The sequence below is a fragment of the Phyllobates terribilis genome, unplaced genomic scaffold, assembly GCF_046119375.1.
Source record: "Phyllobates terribilis strain yellow unplaced genomic scaffold, ASM4611937v1 Scaffold_9__5_contigs__length_417890890, whole genome shotgun sequence".
Lineage (NCBI taxonomy): Eukaryota > Metazoa > Chordata > Amphibia > Anura > Dendrobatidae > Phyllobates > Phyllobates terribilis.
In genome coordinates this window covers 188,749,947-188,766,876 of record NW_027362769.1, presented here as the reverse complement: position 1 = coordinate 188,766,876, position 16,930 = coordinate 188,749,947, and the positions used below count along the sequence as shown (strand labels likewise).

At 50.0% G+C, this 16,930-nt stretch overlaps 1 protein-coding gene across 6 annotated transcripts in view; it reads left to right on the top strand.

Moving 5' to 3' along the window:
• The window catches only part of MYLK (myosin light chain kinase), a 471,929-nt gene that overhangs the window by 95,758 nt on the left and 359,241 nt on the right, over positions 1–16,930 (top strand). For all 6 annotated transcript variants that reach the window (XM_073647529.1, XM_073647527.1, XM_073647531.1 and 3 more), the window contains one exon: positions 3,363–3,532. In XM_073647529.1, coding sequence (XP_073503630.1) covers positions 3,368–3,532 — 165 coding nt within the window. In that variant the 5' untranslated portion in view covers positions 3,363–3,367. The remainder of the gene's footprint in view (positions 1–3,362; positions 3,533–16,930) is intronic.

Here is a 16,930-nt window from a genome sequence, read left to right as displayed (position 1 = left end):
CCTTCCTGGACATTTTTGTCCTTAAGGACATCCAGCCATTGGATCCCTCCTATTCTCTTTCTGAGTCTCTTAAAATCTGCCTTTCTAAAATCTAACCTTGAAGTTTGAGTCTTCACATGTCTTCCTCCTCTAGTTATCCAAAATTCTATAATAGCATGATCGCTGCCTCCTAGAGTCCCAGCCACCTTTACCTCCTCAACCATTTCCTCCCTGTTTATAAGGATTAGATCCAAAGTAGCAGATCCCCTTGTTTTCTCCCCTACCTTTTGGAAGATAAAGTTGTCAGCAAGAGAGGATAAGAATTTGCTTGACCTGTTAGTTTTACTTGAGAGAGATTCCCAACAAATGTCTGGATAGTTGAAATCTCCCATGACCACTACGTCATATTTTTTGGAGAACTTGGTCATTTGATACATAAAGAGTTCATCCATATCTTCAGCTTGCCCAGGTGGCCTGTAGTAAATGCCTACAATGGTGTCCTTTCCGTTGTTCTCTCCTTGTATTCTTACCCAAACAGTTTCCACAGAACTCCCAGTCTCTGAAGCTTCAATCTCTGTGCAGATATACGCTTTTCTAACATTCAATGCAACACCTCCTCCTCGTTTATCAAGTCTGTTTCTTGCAAATAAGTTGTATCCTTTTAGCCTTTTATTCCAATCATGTGTATCGTCCCACCAAGTTTCAGTGATTCCAATGACATCATATTCCTTTTCCTGCATTAGTAGTTCCAATTCTCCTTGTTTGTTGCCCATGCTTTGTGCATTTGTATAAAAACATTTTAGTTTGTGATTGGTTTCTCTTCCTCCCATATTTTTATTTAGATTTTTTTGTCTTTGTTCTTCCTTTCCACTTCCAGCAGCAGAGATCTCAATAGTATTTGTCAGCTGTATGGCTTTTTCTGGCCTTTTGCTTCCCTTCCCACATTGTTCTGGTATAAAGCTCTTCTGATGAGTGTAGCAAGGCGACTTCCAAATACATGTTTTCCAGTCTTCGTAAGGTGCACCCCATCTCTAGCAAGTAGTCCATCGTATAGGTAATTCATCCCGTGATCCAGAAATCCAAATCCTTGTTGACGGCACCATCGACGTAGCCAGTTGTTCACCTGTAGAATCTTATTCCACCTCATTGTTCCATGGCCATCCACTGGGAGGATGGATGAGAAGACCACCTGCGCTCCCAATTCTTTCACTTTCTTGCCTAAGTCTTCAAAGTCACTGCAGATGGTTTCCAGGTCCTTTCTTGCGGTGTCATTTGTCCCCACATGTATTAGCAGGAATGGGTAGTGATCTGTAGGTCTGAAGAGTCTTGATATCCTGTCAGACACATCTTTAATTTTTGCTCCTGGAAGACAGCACATTTCTCTTGAGGTTATGTCTGGTCTGCAGATAGCGGCCTCTGTTCCTCTTAACAGGGAATCCCCCATGACCACCACGCTCCGTTTTTTCTTCACAACATTCTTCTTTCTCCATCCAGGAGGATTCTGAGGGCTTACAAGGTTATTCATTGCTGGCAAAGTCTTATTTTGCTGTATTTCTTCATGGTTCTCCTGCGTGAGAGCCTGGTACTGGTTCCTGAGCAGTATGGGTGCTGACTGCCTCTCGATCCTCCTGCTTCTGTGGGTCACATGCTTCCATTCCTCTGTTTCCTCAGGTGCAGAGAGAATTTCTTCTCTTTCTGAATCATGAAGAGATAATTCTACTCTGTCTAAGAACTCTTCACCTTCCTTAATGATTTTCAAGGTAGTTAACCTCTCTTCTAGATTTCGCAACTTTTCCTCCAACAGGGACACAAGCTTGCATTTCTGGCATGTGAAGTTTGGCTTTTCCACTGGCAAGTCTGTGAACATGTAGCAGGATATGCAGCTCACCAAATGGCTCCTGGACTCTTCCATGTTCTTACTGTTAATGTTCTGAAAACAGTGAAAAAGGCTTAAAAAAAAGCTTCAAAATGCGCGCGCGGTTTACCGATGTCCTCTTTTCAGTTGCAACAGCCAAAATCCAGTGTTCTTTGAGCTCGCGGAGACTCTTCACTTACCCCAAAATGCAGTGGGAATATGCAAATTATCTCCTCAGGACTCCTCCCCTGGACTCCTCCCCCTCTGTTACTCCTCCGCTCAATCCCTTAGGTTTTCTTCTCGGTCCCTCTGTTACTCCTCTGCTCAGTCCCTTAGGTTTTCCTCTCGGTCCTTCTGTTACTCCTCCACTCAGTCCCTTAAGTTTTCCTCTCGGTCCCTCTTTTATTCCTCCTCTCAGTCCCTTAGATTTTCCTCGTGGTCCCTCTGTTACTCCTCCGCTCAGTCCCTTAGGTTTTCCTCGTGGTCCCTCTGTTACTCCTCCGCTCAGTCCCTTAGGTTTTCCTCTCGGTGCCTCTGTTACTCCTCCTCTCAGTCCCTTAGATTTTCCTCGTTGTCCCTCTGTTACTCCTCCTCTCAGTCCGTTAGGTTTTCCTCTCGGTCCCTCTGTTACTCCTCCGCTCAGTCCCTTAGGTTTTCCTCTCGGTCCCTCTGCTACTCCTCCGCTCATTCCCTTAGGTTTTCCTCTCGGTCCCTCTGTTACTCCTCCGCTCAATCCCTTAGGTTTTCCTCTCGGTCCCTCTGTTACTCCTCCGCTCAGTCCCTTAGGTTTTCTTCTCGGTCCCTCTGCTACTCCTCCGCTCATTCCCTTAGGTTTTCCTCTCGGTCCCTCTGTTACTCCTCCGCTCAGTCCCTTAGGTTTTCCTCTCGGTCCCTCTGTTACTCCTCCGCTCAGTCTCTTAGGTTTTCTTCTCGGTCCCTCTGTTACTCCTCCGCTCAATCCCTTAGGTTTTCCTCTCGGTCCCTCTGTTACTCCTCCTCTCAGTCCCTTAGGTTTTCCTCGTGGTCCCTCTGTTACTCCTCCTCTCAGTCCCGTAGGTTTTCCTCTCGGTCCCTCTGTTACTCCTCCTCTCAGTCCCTTAGTTTTCCTCTCGGTCCCTCTGTTACTCCTCCTCTCAATCCCGTAGGTTTTCCTCTCGGTCCCTCTGTTACTCCTCCTCTCAGTCCCTTAGGTTTTCCTCGTGGTCCCTCTGTTACTCCTATGCTCAGTCCCTTAGGTTTTCCTCGTGGTCCCTCTGTTACTCCTCTGCTCAGTCCCTTAGGTTTTCCTCGTGGTCCCTCTGTTACTCCTCCTCTCAGTCCCTTAGGTTTTCCTCGTGGTCCCTCTGTTACTCCTCCTCTCAGTCCTGTAGGTTTTCCTCTCGGTCCCTCTGTTACTCCTCTGCTCAGTCCCTTAGGTTTTCCTCTCGGTTCCTCATGTTTTCCCCTCGGTCACTGAGGCGCTCTTACTCATCGTGTCAGTTGCGGTTGTTTCTGAGCCGGCTCACTGAGTTTTCTTTCTCTCCTGCAGTCAGTATGGCGGAGGTGAAGCTGGTGTCCAGCCTGAATATCGCTAGGACCCCTGTGGCCGGGGAGCGCATGTATCCGACCTCCTTCCTGCCCCGAGCTGCCCCAGCATTTATCCTGCCCCCGAGGAACAGCCGCGTCTCTGCAGGCAGTACGGCCCGGATCGATGGGAAGGTAGGACCCCTGTCACGGCTCCCGTGGTCTGTGATTGGACGAGCTCTGGATACGCACCGCACAATTGTCACGGCGGCTTCCGCTATCACACAGCAGCTTTACCGCCAGGCTTGTAGATCACTACAGCACAGCGAAACTATATGACAACCGATGCCGAATTATCAGACGTTCTGGACCATCAGATTCCTCCGCTCTGCAGGTCGTTACATTGTATCGGTGGTTGTCGCTCCCGTCTCCTCCGTACTAAGCAGGTTAAATCCACTATGATGATGGGACACACGAGACGCCCAGGATCTGCTCCGTCCGCCAGGTCCGGGCTCCGTCTGAGCTGCCATTGCGTAATGACTGGAAATCCTGCCGACTCTCCGCGCTCCAACTTTCCAGATATTAAGTGAGAGCGACTGGCGGCCAAGAATGTGCGAGGATTTATCACCAGTCACCGAATAAAGTGATAGCGCCATAGGCAGCGTTATATAACGGACTGACGGGGGTCATCTGCTGCCGCTCGCCCCAAGAGCTGACAGTCTGCTCCCTCTCTGCTCTGTACATATAGCGCCATAGGCAGCGTTATATAACGGACTGACGGGGGTCATCTGCTGCCGCTCGCCCCAAGAGCTGACAGTCTGCTCCCTCTCTGCTCTGTACATATAGCGCCATAGGCAGCGTTATATAACGGACTGACGGGGGCCATCTGCTGCCGCTCGCCCCAAGAGCTGACAGTCTGCTCCCTCTCTGCTCTGTACATAAGCGCCATAGGCAGAGTTATATAACGGACTGACGGGGGTCATCTGCTGTCGTACCTGTGAGATATGGGGGGATCCACCGGCCGGGGAGCTGTCTGCCGTACCTGTGAGATGTGGGGGGATCCACCATCCGAGGAGCTGTTGCCGTACCTGTGAGATGTGGGGGGATCCACCGGCCGGGGAGCTGTCTGCCGTACCTGTGAGATGTGGGGGGATCCACCGGCCGGGGAGCTGTCTGCCGTACCTGTGAGATGTGGGGGGATCCACCGGCCGGGGAGCTGTCTGCCGTACCTGTGAGATGTGGGGGGATCCACCGGCCGGGGAGCTGTCTGCCGTACCTGTGAGATGTGGGGGGATCCACCGGCCGGGGAGCTGTCTGCCGTACCTGTGAGATGTGGGGGGATCCACCGGCCGGGGAGCTGTCTGCCGTACCTGTGAGATGTGGGGGGATCCACCGGCCGGGGAGCTTTCTGCCGTACCTGTGAGATGTGGGGGGATCCACCGGCCGGGGAGCTGTCTGCTGTGCCTTCTAGGTGTTTTTTTTTTCTTTTGGGTGTGGAGACAGCCTCGTCCTGCAGTGTTTATCTGTGGACATTTCACATTGTACATCTGCAAAAAGGAGCCCGGAAAACAGTAATATTTCTATACAATCAGTCAGACACGAGATCTACTCCAAAATACCTTTCTGATGAAAATTCTCCATATAATGGCAGAAAATGAGCTCAGAACAATGAGAAGAGATTTAATGAGACACTGGAAAAACACTTTCCCTGAAGGTCTGGGTGCCCCCATCGTTATATGAATCCTGAGTTACCTTCTGTATTATACTCCAGAGCTGCACTCACTATTCTGCTGGTGCAGTCTCTGTGTACATACATTACATTACTGATCCTGAGTTACCTCCTGTATTATACTCCAGAGCTGCACTCACTATTCTGCTGGTGCAGTCAATGTGTACATACATTACATTACTGATCCTGAGTTACATCCTGTATTATACTCCAGAGCTGCACTCACTATTCTGCTGGTGCAGTCACTGTGTACATACATTACATTACTGATCCTGAGTTACATCCTGTATTATACTCCAGAGCTGCACTCACTATTCTGCTGGTGCAGTCACTGTGTACATACATTACATTACTGATCCTGAGTTACATCCTGTATTATACCCCAGAGCTGCACTCACTATTCTGCTGGTGCAGTCACTGTGTACATACATTACATCACTGATCCTGAGTTACATCCTGTATTATACTCCAGAGCTGCACTCACTATTCTGCTGGTGCAGTCACTGTGTACATACATTACATTACTGATCCTGAGTTACATCCTGTATTATACTCCAGAGCTGCATTCACTATTCTGCTGGTGCAGTCACTGTGTACATACATTACATCACTGATCCTGAGTTACATCCTGTATTATACTCCAGAGCTGCACTCACTATTCTGCTGGTGCAGTCACTGTGTACATACATTACATTACTGATCCTGAGTTACATCCTGTATTATACTCCAGAGCTGCACTCACTATTCTGCTGGTGCAGTCACTATGTACATACATTACATTACTGATCCTGAGTTACATCCTGTATTATACTCCAGAGCTGCACTCACTATTCTGCTGGTGCAGTCACTGTGTACATACATTACATTACTGATCCTGAGTTACATCCTGTATTATACTCCAGAGCTGCACTCACTATTCTGCTGGTGCAGTCACTGTGCACATACATTACATTACTGATCCGGAGTTACCTCCTGTATTATACTCCAGAGCTGCACTCACTATTCTGCTGGTGCAGCCGCTCCCTCTCTCCTCACACACATATTATACATATATACACAATAATAACTACCTACACCATGACATCTGGTCCGGTTACCAAACAAATAATAACAATATAATAAACAATAACCGACAAATTATATACAAACTAATATATACATTCTTTTTTTTTTTTTTAAATAAATAAAATAAATTCTAACTATACAAATATATACAAGACAAAACAAAACCCCCCACACTCGAGCCCACCAGTCCCTCCCCGGCACTGACCTGAGAGCTGGTCCTGCGTCTCATGCCTCAGTCCACGTCCAACGTCCATAGGCCAGATCAGGCAGTGCCAGTTTTTCACCCAAATAACCAGTGTCCCACAAGATGAACCCACCTCCCCCTTTTCCCTTCACCCAACCTAACACCTCCACCCAAACCCATATATACAATATATACAGAAACAAACAATACAATAACCACAACTGACAAAGCCCAAGTTCAGCGCCTGCAGCCCTACATCACTGTCTACTGATCAATAAAACAAAAATCTATGGTGTCAGCAGCAGCCCACCACCAGGAGAGGAGACCACCAGACTAGGGCACACTAAAAGAAAAGCCCCTCCAGAGGAGAGCGGCCCTCCGTGTACCCAGTCTCTCATACTCCAGAGAACGCACCTTCACCAGGTCACCGAGTATGGTCCTAAACACATCGTCCACTGGGAGGATTTTCCGCTGCGTCGATACTAAGCACCGTGCGTTCCACGTTGATACCTAACCACTGCGCTAACTAGAAATAAGGTGCAGCGGTCCCGACCACCCAGGTCCCCGAATGCTCCTTAGGCCCATTCCGCATAAGAGAGACCGGCCAGCCGGGGCCAGCCAATGGAGGCGCCCACCCTGTTGTACACCTCTGTGTTAAAGGGACAACAAAGCAGGAAGTGGTCCATGCTTTCAAGCATGGTACCACAATGCTCCCGAGGACAGTTCCTGTCCTCGGAGCTCCTACACTTCAGATTGTCCCTCACACACAGTTTCCCATGGAAGCAGCGCCAAGCCAAGTCCCAAAACTTCGAGGGGATCCTGATAGAATTCAAAAGATGCAGACCCACCCCAAGATCCCGACTTGAGCAAACCCTGAGCGCCAGAGGCCTCTGAAAATGGGTCAACAGAACCCTTTTGTCAAGGAGCTTCCTTGGCAGAGTCCTGACCTCCCACATTCCCAGACCCCACCGGCAAATTACCTTAAGAACCACGGTAGCGTAAGCCGGGAGATGTCCATGCGGTGTGCGGAGATCCTTCACTTGCCCTCCTGTCTCCCATTCCTGGAAGAAAGGCTGAAACCATCCCCTACAGGAGAATACCCACGGAGGAGCCCTCTCTTTCCAGAGGTCTGCAATATTGATCTTAATGAAGGTATTCACAAGGAATACCACAGGGTTGACCATACCCAACCCTCCTAGTCTCCTCGTACGGTAAGTAACCTCCCTCTTGACCAGGTTCAGTCTATTCCCCCGTAACCGTTGGAAGAATAAACTGTAGACCTGAGTCCAGAGAGTCTCCGGCAAGATGCACACACTGCCCAGATAGATCAGCAAAGGGAGCAGGTAAGTTTTGATCAGGTTTATCCTTTCCCTTAGGGTCAAGGACCAACCCTTCCATTGGTTCACCTTCTGAGTGGCGATCTCTAGCCTGCTGTCCCAATTTTGTTTGGGGTAATCCCCCTGGCCAAATTCGATGCCTAGAACTTTTGCAGAGACTTTGGGTCCTGGAAGGGTGTGCCTGGGAGATCAAAACCAGGATCTCCTCCTCCCAGCCAGAGACTCTCACACTTATCCCGGTTGATCTTAGACCCGGATGCCTCCGAGTAGCGATTTACCTCTGACATCAGCCATTCTGCCTCCCCATCAGAGGAAACAAAAACGGTGACGTCATCGGCATATGCCACCACTCTCAGAGTGGCTTCAGGTGCTGCCCGGTCCATCCCGATCCCAACCAACGGTCCACGCTCCACCCTCCTAAGAAGCGGGTCAATCGCAAACATGTACAGCAGCGGGCTCAAGGGACAACCCTGGCGAACACCATACCCAACCTCAAAAGAGCTGCCAATCCAACCGTTCACAAGCGGGAAACTGCCCCAGCGTACAAGGTCTTAAACCAATCAACAAACCCCCCCGGCAGGCCATACCTCAGAAGGACAGACCAGAGGTACTCATGATTAACCCGATCAAATGCTTTTGCCTGGTCCAATGACAGCATGTACCCCTTCCAGTGGCCAGCCCTACCCTGCTCCACTGCCTCTCGGACACAGAGTACAGCACTAATCGTACTGCGGTTCCGGAACAGAGCAATGCTGGGCTCCCGAAAGGAGTTGGGGCACAAATCTCACCAGCCGATTAAACTGCACCTTTGTCAAAACCTTCCTGTCTGCATTGAGAAGCGCTATGGGACACCAATTCTCAATGCAAGATGAGTCCTTACCCTTTGACAAGATGAACAGGGCAGACCTCCTCATTGACTTTGGCAGAGTGCCCGAGGAAAGACACTCATTGAATACCTCAGTCAAGAGGGGCACCAAGGCGTCCTTAAAGGTCTTATAGAATTCAGATGTTAAGCCATCTGGACCGGGAGATTTCTTCAGGGCAAGCCCTTCAATCGCCAACTTAACTTCCTCTTCCCTGATCATCTCTGTCAAAACGCCAAGAGAGGGGTCTACCCCTGGTTCGGGGATGGCTTCAGCCAGAAAAGCCGACATCTCATCCCAATCCAGATCCCTCTTCCCCAAGAGGTGCGAGTAGAAGGATCTGACGACCTCCAGGATCCCTGATCTGGATCTTTTCAGGGACCCCGCAGTGTCAACCAGTCCTGTAACAACTTTACTATTCACTGACATCTTGCAGTTTCTGTAAGGGTCGGGCGAGCGGTACTTCCCATAATCCCTCTCAAAAACCAAAGATGCGTGTCTATCATACTGACACCTCATTAGCAAAGATTTCACTCTGGAGATCTCCTCGCGGCTGCCTCCAGTTGAGACAAGATACTCGAGTTTCCTCCTCAGGCCCTGATACAGGCGGTACCTGTCCAGGCTCCTGAGGCTCGAGAGCTGGCGGAAGAATCTCGCCACCCTTTTCTTGAACATCTCCCACCACTCTGACTTACTACTACAAAGATCCAGTAAGGGTACCTGGCTCTGAAGAAAATCCTCAAAGGACTGTCTTATCTCCGCTTCTTCCAAGAGAGACGAATTGAACCTCCAAAAGCCTCTTCCCATCCGAGGGGTCTCTGTAACATTCAGGGAAAACAAAATCAAACAGTGATCGGAGAACTCCACCTCAACAACAGATACTGCTGAAGAGACGGCTTCCTCCTTTAAATAAAACCTGTCTATCCTGGACCTACAGTTACCTCTATGATAGGTGAACCCCTCGTGGCCTGGGGTGTGCCGGATGTGGACATCCACCAGGCGAGCCTCACTAGCTATACTATTAAGGGCGACGCTATCATAAGTCAGCTTGTCTCTGGAACCTCCTCTATCCCGGGGCCTCGTGACAGTGTTGAAGTCCCCTCCAAAGACGACCTGCCGACTCGTAAAAAGGTAGGGCTTGATCCTTGTAAAGAGACACTTCCGGTCCCACTTAGATTGGGGACCATAGATGTTAATGAGCCGGAGCTCTTGTCCCTTCATGAGGACATCTAATATCAGGCTGCTCCCCATTTCTAACTCAATAACCCGTCGGCATTCTACCGGTGCGGTAAAAAGGACCGCCACTCCACTATACGGCTCGGCCGCAAGAGACCCAATAGGAGGGCCCGAGTCTTCACTCCCTCTTAGCTATAAACACCTCTGCCATATTTAGCAGCCTGGTCTCTTGCAAAAAGAAAATGTCAGCTTCAACCCGGCTGAGAAAATCAAAGGCCGCAAAACTAGCCATATTTGACTTAATGCTGGTGACATTAATGGACGCCAGCGTCAACGGAGTAGGTACCGCCATCATTGGTGATTGAGTTAGATGGCTTTCTCCTTCCCACTCCCCTTATCCTCTGCCTCAGACGAGGAATCCTTCCCCCTCTTTAATGACACAGAGGTGTCCATTCCAGCATTTTTCTTTCTTTTCTCGTCCTTGTCTCCGGACTCTGGGCCAGTCCCTCCCCCCAAGGACCTTGCATCCCCAGGAGAAGGAGACTCGGCGCCCCCTGTAAGCTCCACCGAAGCCGGAACCTCACCCTCGGCCTCCTCCTCAGAGGAAGAGATGTTATCAAGGGCTTGGAACCTGTTAGAAAGACCAACTAGAGGGGAGTCAGTTTTACCTTCCTTAGGTACCTTGGTCAGAGCGGGAGAAAATGTTTTATCTCCCTTCTTTCTCTTCTTTTTGGTGCCGAGCTTACGCTTGTGCTCTAGCCACCGTTTATTATCCTCATCCATACTTTCATAATGGGAGGATTCTGAGGCAGAGGCGGTTTCCTCCCTGTGGATCCTCCTGACCTCCTCATCCAACTCATCATCCCTCGGGGCCTCAGCAGCAAGACTGGCATCCAGGACAGCGGCTGCCCCGGTAGTCTGGGGCTCGCCCCGCTCCCTCTCCTGTCTGCACTTGTCTAGACGCCTCAGCTGGGCAGGCGTCTTATTATTGCTTTTTTTCCCTGGCCCCTCTGCTCCCCCACCCCTGCTAGTCCCCTCCCCAGAAGAATCGGCCTCACGGCTTTCTCCCACCGGGGTCTCGACTGCATTAGCGAAGGAGCGAGGACAACCGCTGAATGGGTGACCTAACTCACCACACAGGTGGCACCTAATCTCCACACAAGAGGCAGCCGACACCCCCACACAACGCACATTTCTGCCCAGTGCAGTTTGCACTGAAGTGTGTGGGGTCGCCGCACCTGTGACAGAGCTTCGGTTGCCCCTGGTAGAAGACCAGGATACGATCCCTACCCAGGAAGGCAGATGATGGAATGTGGGCAACCGTACCACCTGAACGCTTAAGTTTTACCATAAACGTCCAGGCCCCTGACCAGATACCAAACTCGTCGCGGTTTTTCTTTGGCATCTCCACCACCTCTCCATACCGACCAAGCCACGTCATGATGTCATAACAAGAAAGCGACTCGTTACGAGTCATCACGGTCACTTTCTTGATCTGGTTTTGGTGAGACACTGCCTGAACGGCAAAGTCTCGCCAGCCGGGCTCATTTTTTGCCAACTCATAATTCGTCCAGAAGAGCTCAAGCCCCTCCGGCCGAACAAAGCTGACATCAAACTCAGGCGTGGAATAGGGATGTATCAAGGCGTAGATGTCAATCGCCTTGAAGCCCATCCTCAGCAGGAGCTCCACAACTTTAGACCTTGGAGGACATGCATCACTGCCCCTCCACCGAAGACGGACCACATTCCCACGCACACTGCTCGGCCCGGCTGTTGGGAGGGACCACACTGTATCCCCCCCTTTTTGCTCTCGGAAGACCCCGAGGCCATGCCTTTCTATCCAGAAGGATAGATCAACCTCTCGACCCTCTACCATTAGTGATCGCTCCCCCTTCTTTAGAGCCTCCAGAAGGCGCCGTTGCAACATGCCGTCCCCAAATCCCGGAGACGAGGAGGATGCCCTATTTGCCCCGGAGGTGACACTGGCATAACTCTGGACAGGCGTTGCCACCCCTAGGGGGGCAACTGGACCAGTGACTACATCAGCCCCAACAGCATCACTATTACCCACCTCCATCTCACCCTCCACCAAACCAGCAACCACACCACTAGACAACAAATTGGCCTCATTCACACCCACCACCACATTCATTCCTGCTGGACCAGTAACAATGGTGGATGACATTTTGACCTCCGCATCAGGCACAAGGGGCTCAGTCACCTCCATAGAACTGGAGGCGACCTCGCCCCTGGTCTTATGTGTGCCCTCCACATAAATTAGTCGGTAATTTCTGTTTGACATTCGGTATAATGTGCCGCTGATCTTTAGCTTCTGTTAGGCGCCGCTGATCTTTAGCATCAGGATCTTCCGGACCAGCGACGCCAACACAAAATAACACTTTCGTGGGAGGACTGGAACGCTCAGCCCCGGCAGCCCCCTCACACTGCCGTCGCTTCTCAACTAAGTGATCAGCGGCAACAGCATTCAGAGGCGCCGAGGCTACCGGAGCTGCCCCCGACACCGGGCTGCTCCCCCCTCCCACTGAGGAGCGCACCACAGCATCGTGGCCTGACGGAACGCCCGCCGCCGGGCCGCCCTCACTGTCCAGCCTCTCGGCTGATGCACCTCCTGCTGCGTCCCCACTACTACAAGCAGAGACGGAGCTCTGCGCCTCACTACCGCGCTCTGTAATCTCCCCGCGCCTTTGCACCGGATCCACAGCAGAACCCGGGCTGGGCTGGGCAACGGGGCTTATACAGCGAGCTGAGCCTGCCGCCGACTCAGGGGGTACAGGGAGGGGGGCATATACATAGCTTACCGCTTCCTGCAGCTTTGGCTTGGTCTTCTTAGCCTTTTTGTGGCCCCCAGGTGCCTCTTCTGGTAGATCGTCACCAAGATGAAAGTTTTGGAGGCACACTGGGGACTCCAGGAGCTTTATTTCCGCCATTAGCGCCCCTCCCTGGCCGCTGCTGTCACTGTCCTCCCCAGAGCCAGCAGAACTGCGACCGGATGCCACTGTCGCCTGTCCTGCAGGGAGCTCGCTGCACGTCGCCTGCGGGTGACTTTGCAGGTTCCCAGGTGGGGCTTGCTGCTGGTCATCATCACTCTCATCATCCACCTGGCGCTCAGACTGCAGCCCCATCTGCCTTTGCTCTCTGTTATCAGCCATTTCTCTGAAGCGGTCTTCATTTATCAGTTTTTCCTTAAAAGGACCACTCTGCTCCCTGATGTCAGCTTTCCTAAGTTCCAGCTCATGAATCTCTCTGGTGAGCCTCTTTACCTCAGCCTGGAGTTTAGCCTTCCTCTGTTTGGAGGCCCCCGCAGCTTTGGCGCTTGTGCAGCGCAGCTCCTCCCAGAGCCTCCTGACAAGCTTACTGGCATCTTCATACTCACAGAGGTGGATCATGACCCGGGAGGTATAGGTGGACACATACTCCTGGGGTCCCTGCAGCCCCCAACCCCCCTCAGTGAGGTCGGCCTCACCTCCGTGAGCACTCAGCTTTCCTCCGGAAGGAGCACCATCATGCGTTCTGTCAGGCTTTACCTCCATGCTGGAAGCCTTGCGGCTTCTAGGAGTCTCCACAAACCCAAGGGGAGTAGGAGCCACATTGCTGCGACTCCTGGTGGAGCTTCTCACCCCCGAGTCCTCCGATGTGCAGGCCAGTTGCTGGTTTCTTCTGCCCCCCGCTGGCCTGGTTCGGGAAGCAGAAGCCTGGGACTTGGCTCCATCGCTCATCCCAGGAAACCCACTCCCTCCCTGGGTAAGAGAGAGCAGATCCCCAGGTGGAGAGGTGTTGGTTCTCAGGAGAGCTGGAGCACATAGCAGGATCTGCAGCCACCACACCCGTAATCAGCACACTGACCAGCAGCTGATCCAGAGCTGCACTCACTATTCTGCTGGTGCAGTCACTGTGTACATACATTACATTACTGTTCCTGAGTTACATCCTGTATTATACTCCAGAGCTGCACTCACTATTCTGCTGGTGCAGTCACTGTGTACATACATTACATTACTGATCCTGAGTTACCTCCTGTATTATACTCCAGAGCTGCACTCACTATTCTGCTCGTGTGTATGTACACAGTGACTGCACCATCAGAATAGTGTGCAAATTGTCAGCCAAACAATATAGTGCACACTAAGTGAGAATATCTCATGAATATAGTAATAACAGAAAAAAATATATATATAAAGTGGCAGTGAAAGGCAAAATGTACCAAACAGGGCTATAATGTAAACAACATGCCTATACACTAAAAATATATCCAAGCAAGGAGATAACCAAATATATAATTTTTATTAGAAACCTAAATTTAGACATGATTTAAAATAAAGGCACAGTGAGGAAACACTAGAGGCAACAGCTAACAGGAGGGGTTGAGGTAGATATAATAAATAGAGCAGATAAGCAGCAGCAATGATGAATCAATCGGATGAAGATCCTGTGAATTATTATCGGGCAGCAAACTCTTTCAACAATAAATTCGGTGGGTAAAGAAGTTAGAAAGATATGTGTATACTACTAGATGGTGGCCCGATTCTAACGCATCGGGTATTCTAGAATATGTATGCGGCCGACCGGGCGCGACTAAGCAGCGAAGAAGTGTTTAAATGGGTTGTGCACTACTTTAAATTAACCCCCCAATGTATCCCCCCGGGACCCCTAATGAATTTTGTAATTACGTCATGTTGTCAATGCTGCTTGTGACAACATCGCTGACCACTCACAGCCAGCACGTAATACCCCCAGCTGCAGCCGGCTCTTGCTTCCGCTTACATCACGACTATTTGCGGCTGCAGCCGGAGGTCTCCTGTTCCGCGTACCACGGTGAATGAAACGTGACAGAGGTACATCACACTGTGACTGACAGAACGTGTTCACTGAACGTGACAGAAGTACGTCACACTGTGACTGACAGAACGTGTCCACTGAACGTGACAGAAGTATATCACACTGTGACTGACAGAACGTGTCCACTGAACGTGACAGAAGTATGTCACACTGTGACTGACAGAACGTCTTCACTGAACGTGACAGAAGTATATCACACTGTGACTGACAGAACGTGTCCACTGAACGTGACAGAAGTATGTCACACTGTGACTGACAGAACGTCTTCACTGAACGTGACAGAAGTATGTCACACTGTGACTGACAGAACGTGTTCACTGAACGTGACAGAGGTACATCACACTGTGACTGACAGAACGTGTCCACTGAACGTGACAGAAGTATGTCACACTGTGACTGACAGAACGTCTTCACTGAACGTGACAGAAGTATGTCACACTGTGACTGACAGAACGTGTTCACTGAACGTGACAGAAGTATATCACACTGTGACTGACAGAACGTGTCCACTGAATGTGACAGAAGTACGTCACACTGTGACTGACAGAACATGTTCACTGAACGTGACAGAAGTACGTCACACTGTGACAGACAGAACATGTTGACTGAACGTGACAGAAGTACGTCACACTGTGACTGACAGAACGTGTTCACTGAACGTGACAGAAGTACGTCACACTGTGACTGACAGAACGTGTTCACTGAACGTGACAGAAGTACGTCACACTGTGACTGACAGAACTTGTCCACTGAACGTGACAGAAGTACGTCACACTGTGACTGACAGAACGTGTTCACTGAACGTGACAGAAGTATATCACACTGTGACTGACAGAACATGTTCACTGAACGTGACAGAAGTACGTCACACTGTGACTGACAGAACGTGTTCACTGAACGTGACAGAAGTACATCACACTGTGACTGACGGAATGTGTTCACTGAATGTGACAGAAGTACATCACACTGTGACTGACAGAACGTCCTCACTGAACGTGACATAAGTACGTCACACTGTGACTGACAGAACGTGTTCACTGAACGTGACAGAAGTACATCACACTGTGACTGACAGAACGTGTTCACTGAACGTGACAGAAGTACATCACACTGTGACTGACAGAACGTGTTCACTGAACGTGACAGAAGTACATCACACTCTGACTGACAGAACTTGTTCACTGAACGTGACAGAAGTACGTCACACTGTGACTGGCAGAACGTGTTCACTGAACGTGACAGAAGTACATCACACTGTGACTGACAGAACGTGTTCACTGAACGTGACAGAAGTACGTCACACTGTGACTGACAGAACGTGTTCACTGAATGTGACAGAAGTACATCACACTGTGACTGACAGAACGTGTTCACTGAACGTGACAGAAGTACATCACACTGTGACTGACAGAACGTGTTCACTGAACGTGACAGAAGTACGTCACACTGTGACTGACAGAATGTGTTCACTGAACGTGACAGAAGTACATCACACTGTGACTGACGGAACGTGTTCACTGAACGTGACAGAAGTACATCACACTGTGACTGACGGAACGTGTTCACTGAACGTGACAGAAGTACATCACACTGTGACTGACAGAACGTGTTCACTGAACGTGACAGAAGTACGTCACACTGTGACTGACAGAACGTGTCAGAAGTACATCACACTGTGACTGACAAAACGTGTTCACTGAACGTGACAGAAGTACATCACACTGTGACTGACAGAACGTGTTCACTGAACGTGACAGAAGTACGTCACACTGTGACTGACAGAACGTGTTCACTGAGCATGACAGACGTACATCACACTGTGACTGACAGAACTTGTTCACTGAACGTGACAGAAGTACGTCACACTCTGACTGACAGAACTTGTTCACTGAACGTGACAGAAGTACATTACACTGTGACTGACAGAACGTGTTCAGTATGTCATGGGCAGTTGGTGAGTCACATGACCACATGGGCGGAGTCAGCCCTGCTATCTCCCGACTTGTTCTGAAATCCCGCGTCACTGATTGGCCGCGGCCGGACCAATCAGCGACGCGGGATTTCCTGGACGGACAGACAGATGGGATAAGCCGATTATATAGTAGATGTTTGCCGGCATTCATATCTGCCTCATAATACTTTACAGATCTGTATCCTCTGTATATCCTCTATGTATTATCTGTATAGCCTCTGTATGTTGTCTATGTATTATCTGTATATCCTTTGTATATCCTCTGTGTATCCTCTATGTATTATCTGTATATCCTCTATGTATCCTCTGTGTATCCTCTGTATATCCTCTATGTATCATCTGTATATCCTCTGTGTATCCTCTGTATATCCTCTATGTAACCTCTGTATATCCTCTATGTATTATCTGTA